The sequence below is a fragment of the Arctopsyche grandis genome, chromosome 12 (assembly GCF_051622035.1).
Source record: "Arctopsyche grandis isolate Sample6627 chromosome 12, ASM5162203v2, whole genome shotgun sequence".
NCBI classification, from domain to species: domain Eukaryota; kingdom Metazoa; phylum Arthropoda; class Insecta; order Trichoptera; family Hydropsychidae; genus Arctopsyche; species Arctopsyche grandis.
The window spans coordinates 2998959-3018483 of NC_135366.1; the positions used below are offsets into that span (position 1 = coordinate 2998959).

Genomic DNA, 19525 nt, shown 5'->3' on the forward strand with positions numbered 1-19525 from the left:
ATCTGAATTGTCGAAATGTGTTCTTCGGTATAAATGCGTCGTTAGTTTAAAAGTAAACACTTAATAATTCAACGAACACGTGTCAATTCTGTAATCAGCACAATAGTAATTAAAAGTTAATATATCTTAAGCTTCTGTGATTATTATTACAAATAAACTGGTGCTTCTTATATTGTATTTGACAAATTTTTGTTTTTATTAATTTTGCACTGCAAATTGAAATAGAATATTATATTTGAGAATTGTATGTAGATGAGGAGGTATTTGATTAGACGATTTAATGAAATAATTCCCAAACTTTTTTAAGAATTTAAGCGATTGTTTAGTACAGTTTGGGAATTGTCGATTAAAAAAAAAAGCAACGCTTTGAGCACTATTTTGCCAATTTTGTTTTATTTTTAACAAAAATTTAAGCACAATGACAATTCTCAACTTCCTCGAGATCAAATTAGACGCATTTTCATGTTGTTAGATAGCAAATTCGCAGATATATATAATAAATATACAAAATATATATTAAAAGTTTTAAAATGTGTAGCGTTTTGATTTGTATTTTCAAATATATGGTAAATATTGACACAATGCCTTGTAAGCTAAATTAAAGAGTATATTGGAAATATTATTCTATGTACATCGGCAAAAACGCATACATTATTCTTAATACCGTATGAATATAATATTTAGATTCTTATAGATATTTGGTATTACGAATGATGTTTATCATTATATTATATATATATATATATATATATATATATATATATATATATATATATATATATATATATATATATATGACATTATTAGCATCAATAACATTTCATATGCAACGGAAACCTTATCTGTATTGATAAATTATTTCTAATTAATAACACTGACTAAAAAATGTGTGTACCGGCAAAAAAACCATCATAATCAATAATATTTAGTATTTTTTTCAAATATAAATAGCTTTAGCGCATGCAATATAACATTGATTTACTTGTTTCCAAATAAAAAGTGACTTTTCGTTCATTTTTATTTTGTTATGCAATTGTTTTGAATAAAAAGGAAAGTGTAAATAATACATTACATTAAAGTTGAGGCGTATTTGTATTTTTGCATGGATCTTTTATGATATTATTCATTATGATCAGTACTTTAGTGCCTGCGAATAGTTCAATAATATTTATTTGACATATTTAATTATGCCAATTAAAGGTTTTGCAGCATGTAGTCGGATATACCGAACCGAAACCGTTCAAAGTATATATTTAATTAAAATAATGATTTCATTTGCCTGTTCTGTAATATAAATACTCGGTGCGGTGCAAACGATCGACAAGCGCCAGACAGACTGAACCACAGATTAACTGTACGTGTACCTTATGCGTGCGCACTGCTCGCACTTACACTAAGCGAAATCTACCCAAAGTCCCGACATACCTACCCTGTATACGTTCTATGCTTCTGATACTTTAGTTCCGAATTTGCCTTATTAAACTCGCCAGAAAGATCCAACTCAATTTTAATAATTGCATCTGTGCACATCGAAAGGTTACTCGTCATCTGATGTGCAATCTATCATTCGTGGAGTCGAGAATTGCGAGAACCGCTTAGACGCCCAGCCGACGTGCTGAGCGTATAATAGATACGGCTGTTTGCGCCTTAAGGCGCTTTGGGCAGCTAAGCGGTTAATCTGTGGTTCAGTCCGTCTGGCGCTTGTCGATCGTTTGCACCAAACCCATAAATACTATATATAAACATTTGGTTTGATTTGTTTTCATTTTCATTTGCATGCTTTGTTTTTTTGATCTTCTACTTTGTGTAATTGACCGATGTGTTTATTCGGATGAAATTATTATAACTGACATTATATTTATTTGTTGCTATGTTACAATCTGTTTCAATCTCACATTGATTTATTTCATTTCGTATTCGTAATTAATGTAATCATTTTGTCGACATAAACTTCAATATGGTTTGTATTATAGAAATGAAAAAGATTTGCAAAAAGTGTGCCTTTATAAATTTGAATTTTATCTCTTCATTTTTAAACCGTAAATAAAATCGCACCCTGTTTTTATATATGAAAATATTAACTATGCTTAATTTAATATATTAACAATGATTTTATTTAATTACGTAATATAATCTACATATTTACTCTCGTGTATTATTGATACAAAATTAAATGTACTTGAAATTTTTTTTAAAACTGTTTGTATGTAACGGTCTTGACTTTTGTAAATATTTGCGTATTATTATATTGTGTAATTGAGAAGGCTATCCATTTGATACGTCTAGTTTTTAGATGTACGCTCTTTCATAGAAAAAATTATATTGAGAGGTTAGTTGCATATATTTTAAACTTAACCATTGAAAAATAATATAATTATTTTCATACAATTCAGTCGAATTAAAGAAATGGGTATGTAAATTTATTTTTTAGATTCGCAATTTTAACTGAATTAGTAGTTTATTGAATTTTCTGTTTGTTTGCCTTTAATAAAGAATAAAAAAATACTTTTTAAAAACCGTAAAAATTAATGTATTTTTCAGAATCTTACCAAAAATGTATGAAGAAATGATTCAAATCATAAAAGTAGTTTTAAAAGATTTGTATTTTTGCAATTTCAAAAAAATATGTATATCCAATTATGTATTTAAAACACCACATTGGTGTGTATTTGTAAACTAACAAAAAAAATAATTAATTTAGCTTAAAATCAAAACTTTTTACTTTATTTTAGTGCATACCAGAACATTTCGTAAATGTAAATAGAATATAATAAGCCTAGCATATCATTGTAAGTCATCATTACATTTATAATTAACGATTATTACAAAATAAGTTTTCTTTTTATTTTAAACTCAAAACTTAATTGTAAGCTACGTATTTATAAACCAATAGGAAATCACTAATTTTAATTTTCTTGCATTCAATTATCACATCTCATATAAAATCTAACATTTAGAATAAACACTGAATACCGTTTTGACAGTATTATGTACCTTTTCAATAATATTTTTTGTCATTGATTTTTATATTAATAAATTATATATGAGTATATCGTTTATCTATAATGAACATCACCTATAAATATGTACGAACATATGTACATATATTATGAGTACTTCTTTAAAAATACCCATGTATAATTATTTATGAAACTGTATTTTATTTATATATTTTTTAATAAAAACTCATGTATCTTATGTGAATTTATGTACGTTTTTTAAGTCAATATTATTTCGAAATAATAAAACCCTTTTCTTCAAAAATGTCTGTATTTCAAATAAAGTAACTCAAAATAATGTTGTATTTTTATTATTTATTGTATTTCAAATTAATCCCATACAAAAAAATTACAAACATACATATATAATGTCGCTATTCTGTGTGTCTGTCTGTGTGTCGGTGTAAGATAACGCTCACTGTACTATAATAGTCGTTTCGATTCGACATACATACATATATACGACACAGCTAAAACAACACAAAAAAACAACTACCAACAAAGCGTACAAAAGAAAAACTTCTATATATACGGTTTGCTACCAATGTTTCCACTAGGCTTATAGACGGTGTTAAGTCTCTGAGCATTTACCGCCATCTATTGAAAATTTCTTTAATTAATTCATTAATTTTTTTCTATTGGTTTTATATTGTTTATATGTACGTAAGCCAGAGAAATGTTATAATAATAGAAGGGCCCTAACGAATAAATAAACTGTGTCAATATTACGCGGTACGTCTCCAAAACTAAGCTACAACGCACGGAATACAATAAAATGAAGATGTTTATATTAATTAAACTTAAATAATTGGTTATTAATATAGAGTATTCGGCGCCACTAAGAGAAATGTTTTTAGATTTATTTTAAAATATTTTTCTGGTGCCACCCCTGAAATTTTATGTAGAATGCGGGAGATGGCGATGACACTTTTAAAAACTGTCAAACTACGATGTTAATTTAATAATATGTTACTTAAATGATCAATTTACTTATAAAAATGTATCCCATGTTGTTTATTGTGTGATTTTGAATGAATTGTGCAATTTTTAACGATGCTTACCCATCTTGCAAGTATATAAACAAACAGAGAAGTTTTTATCAGAAATATATGTATGTACGTCGAGTACCAAGCGACTGATGCTAAAATTTTTTAGGAATGTCTGTCTGAATGGCGACATTAAATCTCAACAATGCGGTCAACGTGGATTGCACCTGTGGAATCATTTTATTATTAATCTGATTATTAGTAGATGATTCATATTCGAGAGCTACTCTTTTGTTGACAAGCGTTAGCAATTGCAGAAGGTCCCAATACGATGCTTCTTCTTCAAACACTTCACACAGAGATTGAATGAACCATGAGCCATCAACATCGCTTTCAATATTGGAATCTGTTATTAACATAAGAATAATAAATTAAAAACGCCCTTATTGAACTATAATATATTATTATATTCCAATATTTATGTGGATGAATAATAAAAGCGTTGTGAGTGATGTGATAATGGATGGGAGAGTGGTAGAAGTAGTAGATGATATTAAATATTTGGGCATTTATTTGAATTGTAAATTATGGCAAAAAAAGTTGGTGTACTTTGTAGGTTAGGAAATTTATTAAGTATAAAAAGTAAAATATGAATATATAATTGTATTGTACGGCCACATATTGTATGTATATTGTGCTACAGTGCTCAATCTATTTAGTGGATTGTGTATTGATAAACTGCAGAAGGTACAGAATAGAGCAATGCGTGCAATTTTGAATGTGAGGAAACGTAAGAATGTTAGAAGTATGTTAGATGAATTGAAATGGTTGGATGTTAGAAATAGTCTTAAATTGAGCACTTTAAAATTTATATATAAGCTAATAATCATATAGCTAGTGTAGGAATATAGCACGACTTGTGCTATTACGAATCAAAACCAGTGAACTCATCATCGATCCTGTACAAACATGCATAGATCAAGGGCAACGTCCCCATCGACCATTCCAGAAGAAAGAGTTCATCGCTCGATCGTAAAACGAACGAAACCCAACAGTGATGTCATCAGGCAACCGCAACACATGTCTTGAAAAGTCGTTAATGCGTGGCACACGACCCCATTCTCAAACGAACGACGTCCTGGCGCTGACCCCATAGCTATAAACCACACGTGTACCGAAGACACGTGCCTCGAAAACAGGTCAACACGTGACCCTAACACACGTGTCCTGGAAACGAAGACAAAGCATCTGCACACGGCACGCTTCAAGCCAGAACGTATAAAAAGCGATGCACCAGCTCTCAACACCAGAGTGAACCTCTGGAGTTCAACCAGCTCACTTCTCCGAAGCTCAAGCTCTTCGTACATACAATAACCATTGTAACAATTGAACAAAAATAAACGATCCTCTTACAAACTACAAAACATGTGTTTCGTTAGGCCGGGATACGGTCAATATACCTTCCCTGCCTTACACTAGGAATAGAGATATACATAATTATAAAACTAGAAATAGGAATAATAAATTATGTAATTATAGGTAGAGATAAGAAAACAAACACTGCAGGAGGTGTTTTCCACAGAGGTGTTCAAATATACAATGACCTTCCTGAGAGCATTAGAGGTGCTACTAACATTGGTGCTTTCTTAAAGATGACGTAATTATATACGTAAGTTTAACAAAATGCTACGTTGAATTATATTATATTATTTTAGATTTAGTAATTATAGTTTTGTTAATTTTGCGAACTATTTTATATTATAGCTGTTAGTTTAAGTTTGAAATTGTTAATTGTGAAATTGTGAAATAATTCATTAGCAATTTGCTATTTAATAAATAAATAAATAAATTTACCCTCATATATGGAATGCATGTGTAAAAAGTCAGCCATCGATGGTATTTTCGAATTGGCTGGTGAAGTTTCAACAAAAGTGTCCGTTACTGAAAAACCACTATCTATTACTGAAGAACCACGATCTATCTTTTCGATATGAGTGCCTTTTAGTGCCTGGAATTAATTATTTTTATTGCAATAATTGATCAGTACGAAACATTTATTCCTAAAATTATGATCTTATTACCTGAATAAAGTATAATTTGGGTATTCCGGCCAAATTTGGGCATTCAGTCGCAGACAAACCATTCCATAATATATTGGTCTCGTATGATGAATCTGCAGCTTCTAAAGAGCCTGGGCTGCCATGAGTCATAACCACAATAATTAAACAACTAATTTCACGTGGTTTTTTATTTTGAACTGAAAATATTAAAATGGATTAATTGTTCTATTGGTGTTTTCTATTGTTCATATGTACCTATAGGTAGGTAGATAGTTTTTACCATTATTATTATATCATATTAAACAACTAAATGTAAATATTAAATTAAATATATTCAAAAGGTATTTGAATAAAATTCGACCGCGTGCGGATCGAGCAGAGGACCGAAACGTTTCTTTTAATTTTTTTTTTAAATTTAATAACATAATATGCCAACACCCATGTGATATTTCATCGGGTACAACACTAGTATGTATATTTATATTTACAATGATTTTCTAGAAGAAGAAAGCTTGATTATAATGACTAGAGACACGTACATATTTTGGGCATTTTGCTATTAATGCTTAATTGATGCTAAAATTCGGAATATATGCGAATAGATGCTAAATTCGTAAAATATGCGAATAGATGCTAAAATAACAAACAAAAGTGAAATTTGCATAAAATTAATAGACAATTTAGAAGGGTCTTCCTATCCCTTTGCCCATTTATTATGTGAAGAAATTGAGAGGATAAAACAGAGCTTGCAGTTTACCATAGAAACCAAGCAACTGCTTTTGTCTACTACTGTAAACAAAATAAGACAGGTGGAGCTGTGTATCCGAAAGGCTGCTGAAAAGCGTGTTAAAACTAGACTAGCATTCAAGACTAAATGAGACAATTCTATTCCTCCAAACATTGAGTAAACTATTCAATCCATCTGTGGCAGGTACAAAATATAATATTAATGTTAAAGAAACAGTTAGAAACCTGCCATTGTTTAATGTATTAACAGAGGCTCAATGTTTGGAAGGATGTCAGCACTTTTTTAGACATTTAATTTCTTCTTGTTAATGCCTTGTCCGCATCCGGACGTTGGCGACCACCTCGTCGATTATTTGAATATATCCGCATCGGTCTTCAGCGGCTCGGAACAGCTCTTCGGCGCTCATATCGGTCCACATGCGCATGTTTCGAAGCCAAGATAACTTTTTCCTGCCAATCCATTTTTTTCCTTCTATTTTCCCCATGGTTATCAAACGGAGAAATTCGTATTTTGGACCCCGTATCATGTGTCCGAGGTACTCCATCTTTCTCCGCTTGATGACAGAAACAAGTTCCCTGACTCTCCCCATCATGCCGAGGACAGCTTCGTTTGATATCTTTTTGGTCCACGGAATCTTCAGCATACGCCTATAGACCCACATCTCAAAAGCTTCAATGCGGCTGATCATCTTGGTTTTCAGAGTCCACGTCTCACATCCGTGTAGTAATACTGTCCAGACGTAGCTCTTCGCGAATCTCAACCGCGTATGAAGATTGAGATGCTTGTTTGTAAGGGCCGCCTTCATTTTTACAAATGCTGTTCTAGCCATCTCGATGCGGATTTTTAGATCTTCATCTGGGTCCATCTCTTCATTCAGCCAGGTACCCAGGTATTTGAATCTTTTTACTCTTTCTATCACCTCTCCATCCAAGGTTAGATTCCCGGTGTCTGTTTGCATTCTATCTACTATCATAAATTTTGTTTTCTTTAGATTTATGCGCAGACCTCTTCGATTGCTTTCTTGATGTACACGGTCTAGAGATCTTTGCAGGTCTGCTAAATTTTCAGCGACTAGTGCCGTGTCATCAGCATATCTTATATTGGTGATCGTCTCGCCGCCCACCTTGATGCCCTCCGCCTCTTGGAGAGCATCGTGGAAGATGGATTCGGTGTAGGTGTTAAAAAGAGTAGGTGATAGGATGCATCCTTGCCTGACGCCCCGTTCTATAGGAATCTTCTATAGACATTTAATAGAGAATATAAAAAGTGAATCCACGCCGGATATATTGCTATTATTGATGGCAACAAAAATTAAATATGAAGAGTTTGGTTGTGCAGCTCTAAAATCTATTCGGTGTCCCGTCAATAGTGTGGATGCTGAAAGGTATTTTAGTAAATACAATATAATTGTTACCGATGTCGCTAAAATTGAACATTTTTAATGCCCTAAAATGCAAAATGAAAATGCTAAAATTGCCAAAAATAGATGCCCAAAATACGTGTCTCTAATAATGACGTTTAGACGAAAATTGCCCAACTAACAAATATTATATTTTGGGAAATTTTTTGGACAAAATAAAAATGTATACATACTCAACTTCAGTTGACTTTTTATTTCAGCAACTTTTAAATCATCAAATATTGTCACATCGAAATTTAAATTTTCCAAACAACTTTTCAGGTCAAAAATGTCAAATTCCATGCCCTCTTGATTTGGAACCTTCACTTCGCTGTATTCCTTTGATATATATTCATAATGATTAAATATAATCGCTTGGCCCTTTTTAATCATTTCGTAACTGAATAATGATGGATTGTATCTGCGTATAGTTTGAAGATCCGTGACATGTTGACTTGAATTGTAAAAAAAGATATTATATTTACAATTATTTAACTATACCTAATTCTGAAAGTGTTCCAAGGATGATGACCTTATATTCAGGTGTTAGGAATCAATTTTAATAATGCCTTAAAAAGCTTAAATGATACTAATAAATATGTATTTTACCTTGGAGTAGGTAACTCTAAAACTTTTCCATCAGTTTGTGATTCACCTCTGATATCCATTTCGGTCACCGGAAAGCCAACGACTTAAAATTAAAATTATCATCGAAAATATATTTCGAACGATAGGAAAACAGATATGCACATACATATTAACAAATATACATTTGATAAGATTAGGGTTAGAATGAGACGTACATACGTATTATGTATTTTGATTCAATATCAAAAGAACATTTATTGACATACCCACACTTCACGGAAATCCATCCGATAATTTCACATATGAAATAAAATATCATAAATTTAATATTAAAGCATTATTTTTTATTCAATTTATCTTCATTTTTAAATTATTATAACTTTTTCTTCAAAATTAAGTTAAATAATAAAATTTAAAATAATGTTGTTTATTTTTTATTTATCATAAATATGTACACATATACATGTAGGTAGGTATGTACATAATATAAAATTGTATCTCATATTTTTTTGGTTGTGGCTATTTGCAGGTACTATATCCGCGACAGGCGCAAAGCCTTCTGCGCATGCGCGTGAATTTGTTCAATCAATCGTTCATTATACATGAGGCAAATAAATTTCGCACGTTATTATAATAGATTTATATCATTTAGCTAGTTCACGTCTTGTACTTGTATGTAGGTATTATACCTTGTATATGATAATAATTTTCTAACAATTAATAATATTAACTAATTTGGATTATATTTTTTACTCTACGTCACTTTGCGAGTTCGTTTAACTAAATTTTAAGAGGTTTAAAACAAAATTTTAACAGTAAACACGCTGACAGTGACGGTTCACGCGCATGCGCAGAAGGCTTTGCACCTGTCGCAGATATAGTACCTGCAAATAGCCAATAATTTGCAGATATAGTACCTGCAAATAGCCAATAATTTGCAGGTATAGTACCGGCAAATAGCCACAACCTATTTTTTTAAATATTTAACAAAAAATAATACACATATAACTATAATTCATACCGGAGTTTCATTTAAACTTTTGACGACTTTAAATTTTAACAATTTAGTCAACATAGATTTAACCTGTGGGATCTGTTTCATTCCATCAGTGGATTTCTGGGTTTTAGTGGATGATTCATATTCATAAGCTACTTTTTTATTGACGAATGTAAGCAATTGAACAAGATCCCAATATAATGCTTCGTTTTCAAGCACTTCACACAGGGATTGAATAAACCATGTGCCATTACTTTCTCTCCAGGATACATGATCTACATATAATCAAAGAAAACACTTATTTACAAGGCCTGCATTGAATTATTGCATGTATAATGGTACATTCCGATACTGACCATCGTATGTGGAATACATCTGTAAGAAATCGGCCATTTGTAACACTTTCACTTTATTACTTTTGGGTGGCAGATGTTCAGGAATTCCGTCTATCACTGAGTGTCCTTGATCTAATTTATTTCCACGACAAGCCTGAAATTAGCAATCTATAATATATTAATTACGTTGTAGGAAATATTTCTTTTTAATATAAAAATCCAACTACCTGAATAAAGTATAATTTGGGTATACCAACCAAATGTGGACATTCATTCGCAGTCAAACCACCCCATAGCATATTTAGTTTGTATGACGTATCTGCTGCACCCAATATTCCTGTATCACCATGAGTCATGACCACAATAATCAAGCAACTTATTTCATTTCGTTGTTTCATTTTAACTGAAAAGTTTTAAATTAATAACATTAAGAGTGCTGGAGACCAGCGCCTTGTCCATACAAACGTATTACACTTCTCCCTTCCTCAATTATGGCACTAGAGAAATTATTTTTTTATATGCTATGGATATCTACCATTGAGATTCATCTATCGTTTTATTTTTTTGATTAGTTATTTTTTATAGGAGCTAGGAGCCGCCAAACATATATAAATCGCCTCTTTTTTACACCCACGAAAAGAGTCCAGCGTGCTTATTAAACGGTCGATTTAAAAAAAAATACGCGCATAGTTGCACAGAAAATATCTTTTTCATACCGATAATGATTTTTTTTTTAAATTGGTCCAGTTTTGGAGGAGAAAATAGGAGAATACGAAACCTCGATTTTGTCGATTGAAAATACTTATTATCTGGTCGAAGCGCAACTGTCGCATTCACTCAATATATATGTATATTGATATATATTGTCGCATTCACTCAATATATATGTCGAAGAAAGGGACGGCAACAAAATTAAGGTTTCAGGTGTACAGCCCTCTTAAAGCCTTAATTTTGACCTTAGCTTGATATTTTCTTCGTGGACTACTGCATAGTTCATAATATAAAGAAATATGGATTTTAAATATCGGCATCAAATTCTAAGTAGTTGTTAGTAAAATTCATAATCAAACTCACATTCAATCAAAATTAATGTACAATTTGTTTAAATTTGGTAATAAAATTGATATTTTCTAACTTCACTTTATTCTTCAGGGAATTCTGAAGAAAAATGTAATACGTCAACATTTTCTAATAACCGAGTCAGAACTTAGTGATAAACCAATAAATGTATATATTATATGAATAAAATACACATTTATTTATCTAATATATAATTTGGAAAGAGACTTTGTATCCTTTGTATATATGTATCCTTAGTTCGTTCGTTAGTTCGTCCGTAGATCCGTGACGTCATCGAACAAATGATGGGAGCTCCCATGTGGGCCCGAAGGGGGCGCAGCCTCATAGGGCGCAGCCGTCATCGAACAAATGATTCGATTTTTTTTTTTCGATTCATAGGCGCCGATTCGATTTATTTTTTAAAGGCCAAAGGCTCATGGGGCGCCGAGGGCGAAGCCCTAGAAGGCAAAGGCTCATGGGGGCGCCGAGGGCAAAGCCCTAGAACGGAAAGGCTCACGGGGCGCTGAGGGCGAAGCCCTAGAAGGCAAAGGCTCAGGGGGCGCCGAGAGCGAAGCCCTAAAAGGCAAAGGCTCAGGGGGCGTGGAGGGCGAAGCCCTAGAAGGCAAAGGATTTTTTTTTAATAAAATGTTTACTATTAGATTAGTCATGTTTAAGCGGTTTATATTACAAATACCGAGCGAAGCCGGGTAATACAGCTAGTATACTATAATTTCATCGGGTACATCACTAGTATATTTATATTTACAATGATTTTCTATAAGAAGAAATCTTGATTACAATGATATTGATAATCATACAATAAACACATTTAGCCAAAAATTGCACTACTAACAAATATTATATTTTGCGAAATTCTTTGGACAAAGTAAACATGCATATATTTATAAAAATGTATACATACTCAGCTTCAGTTGTCTTTGTATTTCAGCAACTTTTAAATCATCAAATACTGTCACATTGAAATTTAAATTTTTCAAGCAACTTTTTAGGCGATCGGCGTCATGTTGAGTGCCTTCTCTCGGCTTTAACTCCCTGTTTTCTTCTGTTGTGCATTTGTAGTGATTAAATATAATCGCTAAACCCTTTTCAGTCATATCGTAGTAGAGAGTTGATGAATTGTTTTTGAGAAATGACTGAACATCCGACACATGTTGACTACAATTTCAAGATTTCTTATTATACAATAAATCAACTTAATAATAATATATGTATGCAGTAATCTTACGTTCGAGTAGATGGCAATGAACCTGGTCTGTCAGTTCTCGATTCACGTTTGCTATCCATTTTTGTTCACGGGAACGTCTACTTCATTGAAGCAAAAAGCTTCATTTATGCAATATCTGTTAAAAATTGTGCGAACGACACAGGAAAGAGATATCAGATATATTCTACCAATGCCATTTTGATAAGATTAGAATAAAAAAATTGGAAATTTATTTACATGCTACCTATGCACCGATATACATACTAAGATCTATTATAAGGTTTTTGTGATATTTTATTATATATATTTTTATTATATTATTCGTCTAAAATGAAAATAATCTATACAAACATGATGAATATTTACTGCTTTCAAAATATCCCGAGACATTTATGAATTTGTATATTATTTGCTAATTTTATCAAAAAAAAATATAATTATTTTACATTTATTTTCAAATTAATTATGGTTGTGGCTATTTGCAGGTACTATATCTGCAAATTATTGTCTATTGGCAGGTACTGTATCTGCGAATTATTGGCTATTTGCAGGTACTATATCTGCGACAAGCGCAAAGCTTTCTGCGCATGCGCGTGAACTGTTACTGTCAGCGTGTTTACTGCTAAAATTTTGTTTTAAACCTCTTAAAATTTAGTTCGAACTCGTAAAGTGACGTAGAGTTAAACATATAATCCAAATTAGTTAATATTATTAATTGTTAGAAAATTATTATCATATACAACGTATAATACCTACATACAAGTTAAATCCGTGAACTAGCTAAATGATATAAATCTATTATAATAACGTGCGAAATTTATTTGCCTCATGTATAATGAACGAGTGATTAAACAAGTCTAGCATACATTAAAAAAATCCGAGCGAACACTCTTATTTTGTGGGAAGTTTTAAAGTTGACATATTTCGCTCGATTATATGATTGATTTATTGCCCGGCGGCGGTTTTGCCTTTCATCTCGAACCAAATTCTCTCGAAAATAAATCTATAATTTTACGCTAAATTATTTTTATGAGGGTCAAATGAAATAAATTTAGTCAGAGGTTTCAATGTTATTCGTTCGGAACATATTTTATAGTTTTTACACGTGGAAAATATTACTTTGGAAAAAAAATTGTCATCATGTTCAGTCATAAAAATTTAACTGGCTTTCACGCCTCGTTAAATTTGGTTTCTTTATTCGAATACAAAAATATATATATACACAAGAGTGAAAGAGAAACCTCAGCAACACTTGAAAAAAAACGAGATGCAAATATGTCGAACAATGAGAGAGGTAGAGTATTTTGAGTGATTGAACGTGTCAAATCGTACAAGTACGGCCGTACTCTGGCGGGGCCATTTTACTTTCCACGTACCCGTACGGCCGTACTCCTCAAAGGGTTAAATGTAAGAAATTATAATCGGATTATAAGTTCACGCGCATGCGCAGAAGGCTTTGCGCCTGTCGCATATATACATAGTACCTGCTAATAGCCACAACCATTAATTATTGTTTATTAAAATGATATTATATTTTTCTACAAAAATATATCTGTTTGAAATAAAATAAGACAAATTAATGCTATAATTTTATTTATTCAGGTATGCATAATATTATACATTCATTGTAAAATTATTTAATAAATAAAACATAAAAATACTCTAGATTCCTACTTAAGAGCTGTCATATATTTTTTTTTGAGATTTTATACATGTGCACATATGTACATACATACATAACATTACTTTAGATTCCTACCTAAGAGCTGTCATTTTTTTTAAATTTTGTACATACATACATATGTACATATATATATATATATATATATATATATATATATATATATATATATATATATATATATATATATATATATATATATATATATATATATATATATATATATGTATAAATTAATTTGAATACGAATGTAATATACTATAAATCATATTGGCGTTTCACTATACTTTCCGATGACTTTAAATTTCAATAATTTAGTCAACATGGATTTGACCTGCGGAATTTGTTTCATTTGATTTACAGTCGGATCTCTAGAGTAAGATTCGTATTCGAAAGCTACTTTTTTATTGACAAAAGTGAGCAACTGTAATAAATCCCAATGCGGTGCTTCTTCTTCAAACACTTCACATAAGGATTGAATGAACCATGAACCGTCGACTTCCCTCCAGGACGAGTGATCTAGATATATTTAAAATAACAATTAATTCAAAAAGCCCACGTTTAAACATAATGTGTGTACATATGATAGGGAGAGGCAGGGAACTTGTTTCTGTCATCAAGCGGAGAAAAATGGAGTACCTCGGACACATGATATGGAGTCCAAAATACGCATTTCTCCATTCAATAACCATGGGAAAAATAGAAGGAAGAAAATGGATTAGCAGGAAGAAGTCGTCTTGGCTTCGAAACATGCGCATGTCGACCGATATGAGCGCCAAAGATCTTTTCTGAGCCACTGAAGACCGATGCGGATATCCACAAGTAATGTCCGGATGCGGACAAGACATTAGGAAGAAGTAAAGGGGACATATGTTTGAATTATATAATAAAATTAACCTTCGTATGTGGAATACATGTGTAAAAAGTCAGCCATCGACGGTATTTTTAATTTATTCCTTCTGGGTTGTGAAGGAAAAAGAATGCTGTCTGTTACCGTATATCCACGATCTATTTTATCTCCCCTACATGCCTGAAATTGAGCATTTATCAAAAAAATAATCAATCAGTGCAACATGTTTCTTTATAAAGTAGGAATACAATTACCTGAATAAAGTATAATTTGGGAATGCCTGCCAAATGAGGGCATTCCCTTGCTGTCAATCCATCCCAGAGCATATTTGTTTCATATTTATCATCGGCTGCATATAAACTGCCTGGTTCTCCATGAGTCATGACCACAACAATCAAGCAACTAATTTCAGATCTCTTTTTCTTTTTTACTGAAAACATGAAAGCAGATCCCGTTAAAACTGTGCAATTGTATTATATTGTTTGTTTTATACATATTGTAGCATATAGCCGCCGGTTAAGTGCAATCGGATTAAGCCGAGGCGCATCCCTGACAATGTGCGACCGTTATAATTGGTTTCAAGGATTACTAATTGCATGTAGGCTAAACAATGGCGACCGAGTTGGCCGTTATTGGTCCCTTCTCAGAAGTGACCGATACCGTGGTACCGTGGGACCGAATGTCGTGGGAATACATATCCGAGTACATGACCATAACAATAGGTAAACAAATCAGACGTCTAAGATGTACTAAGAGACCTGCCCCTTATAAGGCGGTACTTATCAAGACATTCTGGACGGAGCACTGCCGGTGCGTGTATCTCCTTAATCATCAATAAATGCTGTGACACGACTTTGGCCTTTTACTTGGATCCTCCACCCACCTCTACGTAACAATATTTTTAAAAAAATACTTAATGAAAGAGAAAATCTAAATTAGAATAAAATGCGTTATAAACATTGTTGCCTGAATCTAATATAGAGAAATGTGAATATGAAACGACAAAAACAAGAAGGTATCATAAGATCTAAATATAGTGTTTAGAATGGTTTTAAATATAATATCTAATAACTTACAAGAGTGATCGTAAAGGTTGGATATAATATTTAGACCGAATTGCACACAAAACAAATATAAGTATTCCGACATTTTACACCATAAAATATCGATATAAAGTCAACACATTCAATAACATTAACAGATAGTTAAAGAACTAATCTAACATGACTAACCTAACGCAAATGAAAACATACCAATAGAAAAAAATCAAGAATCATATCATAAAGCTATAAGATGGAATATAAATTAATATAATTAATACAGTGTCAATTAATTAAATTGAAGATTATAATTCAAATTCATATGTAAAATTCAAAATGAGTTTGTATATACTATATTTGTATGTATGTTAGTCTAGGATCTTATTTATTATATTATGTTATTTATATATTCAATGAAAATTTGACCATTATGGTATTACAGATAGTCGTATTGCAGCTACAATGGTGAAATAAAAATATTTCAGGTATGGATATCTATTAGTGCATATATGTATTGTAACAAGCTGTACGTACTTAGTTTCATTTGCATTTCTATATCATTAACTTTTAAATCATTGAATATGGTCACATTGAAATTCAAGTTTTCCAAACAACTTTTCAGGCGAGCAGTGTCAAATTCAGTGCCATGTCTCTTTGGAATCGTCACTCTCTCTTTTGATTTATATTCATAATGATTGAATATAATCGCTTGGCCCTTCTCGGTCAAATCGTAGTACAAAGCTGATGTGTTGGTTCGCAAGAAGGTCTCAACATCTGACACAGCCTGACTAAAATTGCAAAAATTACTCATACAACAGATCGCCATTTGTTAGACCATATGTACATAGATGTATAGTTATCTAACCTTGGTGTAGGCAACATGAAAACTCTTGCATCAGTTTGTGATTCTCCTATATCGGTTTCCATAGCTCTTTTTTGCTCACCTGAGATGCGTTGATGACCTGCTTGCGAATATTCTTCCGTACACAATACCCGCCAAAATCATCGATCCGACTTTATAACAAGGAGATATCTAGCAGTGATAAAAATATATTTGATAAGATTAGGACTATAATGAGGAAAAAATATTATATATGATATACACAAAGCAATTCAATTAGTTTTTAATAACAATAGTCAAATTTTCTATACATATATGTATGTATATTTAGGACATCAAAAAATTCAGATTTCAAGATAAAGATGTTTCATCATGTTGCCTATGACAAATAATTAATAATAAAACGCAATAGATGTAATCAAAACTGTTTATTAATGAAATTTGATTTATATCATAATTCTATTGCAAATATTTATTGCTATTAGTCATCCATTTAAGACATTTGCATCGTACGTCATGAATATACTTCCAATTTGAATTTTCATTCCCGGTTGGCCTCCAGTTTGAATCCTTCAATAAATAATAGTTTGGAGGACTAAAATAATGCGATTCCTCATTTTTCTCTTGGTTAATTTTAAGCATATTCTTTTTAAAGTATAATTTGTATATCTGAAAACGCAAAAATGTTACTAGCAGATAGCATTAGTTACATATTATAGGTATACTGATCAAATAATAAACAACTACATATAGTCCACTATCAAGTAATGAAATTATCTGAATGATTCATATGAAAAAAGTTGAAAAATTCCTGTTTTCATTTAGACATTTTTGGTATCATAATGAATCCGTTAATATACTATATGATAAGCTTCAAATTGAGTGTTAATATATTATAAATACATACATACGAAGTAAATTATGTATAAATACCTTTCTATAGGATTTCATACACTCTGTAATTGCAGAAGCAAAACTTAATTCATTTTCTAAAAAATCCTTAGTACATTGTATAAATTCATCATCTCTGTATACAATGTAGGGATTCAACTGAACATCATCATTTTCAGGTGATGTTGATTCAATTTCGACATGCTTTTTATAATACTTCTCAAAACTCGATATGTACTTTGATGAAAATGTCAGTACAATTTTTATATTGATTTTTTGAATCTGAACATCAAATCAAATATAAAACATTATAATGATAAAAAAGTATTTTAATTCACATAAATAAATACATATTTAGACATACTTTGCTATCACTTTTGACACGAAAATCTGATACGGGAAAGTTATTAGAATTTTCATCAGCTTTGCGGCCTTCGTTCTTTTGTAAATTCGGTTTTGTTAGCACATTTTTAAGATTTCCTTCAGCAAAATGTTTGCTCAAATTGAATACATTTGTAACGCTTTTTTCGCGACTCAAATCGTTGTCTTCCATGCCCATGTTTGTTGCATGAAAAATATTGTTAAAGCTATCATTGACTATTGAGATTTGAAGTTTGATCAATAAATTTCGCACCAACGTAGTAAACACAAACAACAATTTAACTGATAAAGAAAATGACGTCATCGTGTTGACATTGTTTATATTTTTGTTATTAAAATAATATTGTTATTAAATGTTGTTATTAGTCACATTCATTGTACCGTTGTTTGAAAAGATAATATTATGGGATTTTAGATAAGGAAAGGAAAATATTAAATATATAATGTAAAATATTAACAGCGCCATCTTTAGAGTTATGTAAATAATATTAAAATGACAAATTCGAGTCGATCATTTTTTTTTCAATATTAAATTAAATCATACATAATAGATGTCTAGAAAATTTTAAGCTTGGTGTAATTATTCAATGAAAAGAGTAGAGTGCATCTGTTATTAAAATAATTTTATGAAGTTCACTTCGCAAACAATTGTTACAAGCTCTTTCTAAATAAGTTTACTGATTTTTGGTTCCAATGAAGTTGGAATCTGGCTGGCATCGAGTTTTAATTGGTGTGACAGATTAAAATTTCTTTTCACAAAAATATGACGTTGAAAATTGAATCAAAATTTATAAATTAAGACAGTCACGCTCAGTCTTTCATGTTCCCCTGTCTATTGCAATTTTTGAATTTAATGCAAAACAAAGGCGAAACTGTCATTCAGAATATAAGAATTACTTTATTATCTCTCCAACACGCTTCCACTCGTCTCTATTTTGCGCAACTCTCATCCATCAAACTCTACACATTTTCCTTATTTAATTAATTGTGTAACACTACATCCTCCTCATCGTCTCTTTAGTTGGCAGCAATTCCAATGGTTGGGTTGGCATATGACCGTCCACGTGCGGTTGAGCCTCAATAGTAAATGTACATTTCCTAAAGCTCCCGCCCTCTTCATACGCAGCTGTTTGCGAAACAGTCAGAAGCCGTCTACGTAGAGGAAGGACCTCGTGACCTGGTCTCCAGCGTTTTTCCCGCCAGTTCCTAAAGGTGTACGTCACAATTGTTAATTTGGTGTCCTTCAGCCTCTCGAAATACAGTGATTAATGTAATAAAAATGCTGCAATGTTTGTAATTAATTGTCTAGGAAGGCGCATTGGGCCTGTCAGGCCTTCCTGGTATATACATATGTATGTAAAAAAAAAAAAATCTCGCCAACAGCGTAAGTAAGTCGAATAATTAGGGCGCGAACACAGCGCGGGATGCGGGATGTTATATGTGGG

General features: G+C 31.7%; 3 protein-coding genes across 3 annotated transcripts; all 3 read right to left on the bottom strand.

Annotated features, from left to right (window-relative positions):
• Positions 1 to 3258: 3258 nt before the first annotated feature.
• On the bottom strand, positions 3259 to 8962 carry LOC143919588 (caspase-1-like). The gene is made up of 5 exons (XM_077441972.1): positions 8802 to 8962; positions 8387 to 8646; positions 6067 to 6242; positions 5840 to 5993; positions 3259 to 4391 (listed from the first exon to the last, which is right to left on the bottom strand). The coding sequence occupies exons 1-5, from the start codon at positions 8858 to 8860 to the stop codon at positions 4141 to 4143; spliced, it is 900 nt and encodes a 299-aa protein (XP_077298098.1). The 5' UTR covers positions 8861 to 8962; the 3' UTR covers positions 3259 to 4140.
• Positions 8963 to 9795: 833 nt separating this feature from the next.
• LOC143920159 (uncharacterized) lies at positions 9796 to 16951 on the bottom strand. The gene is made up of 9 exons (XM_077442877.1): positions 16833 to 16951; positions 16502 to 16755; positions 15182 to 15357; positions 14975 to 15107; positions 14353 to 14596; positions 12094 to 12347; positions 10340 to 10515; positions 10134 to 10266; positions 9796 to 10052 (listed from the first exon to the last, which is right to left on the bottom strand). Exons 1-9 carry the CDS (start codon positions 16892 to 16894, stop codon positions 9796 to 9798), a joined length of 1689 nt encoding a protein of 562 aa, XP_077299003.1. The 5' UTR covers positions 16895 to 16951.
• Positions 16952 to 17222: 271 nt separating this feature from the next.
• On the bottom strand, positions 17223 to 19024 carry LOC143920369 (uncharacterized). Its single transcript, XM_077443241.1, has 3 exons — positions 18064 to 19024; positions 17742 to 17981; positions 17223 to 17477 (listed from the first exon to the last, which is right to left on the bottom strand). Exons 1-3 carry the CDS (start codon positions 18382 to 18384, stop codon positions 17268 to 17270), a joined length of 771 nt encoding a protein of 256 aa, XP_077299367.1. The 5' UTR covers positions 18385 to 19024; the 3' UTR covers positions 17223 to 17267.
• Between the last annotated feature and the right edge of the window lie 501 nt (positions 19025 to 19525).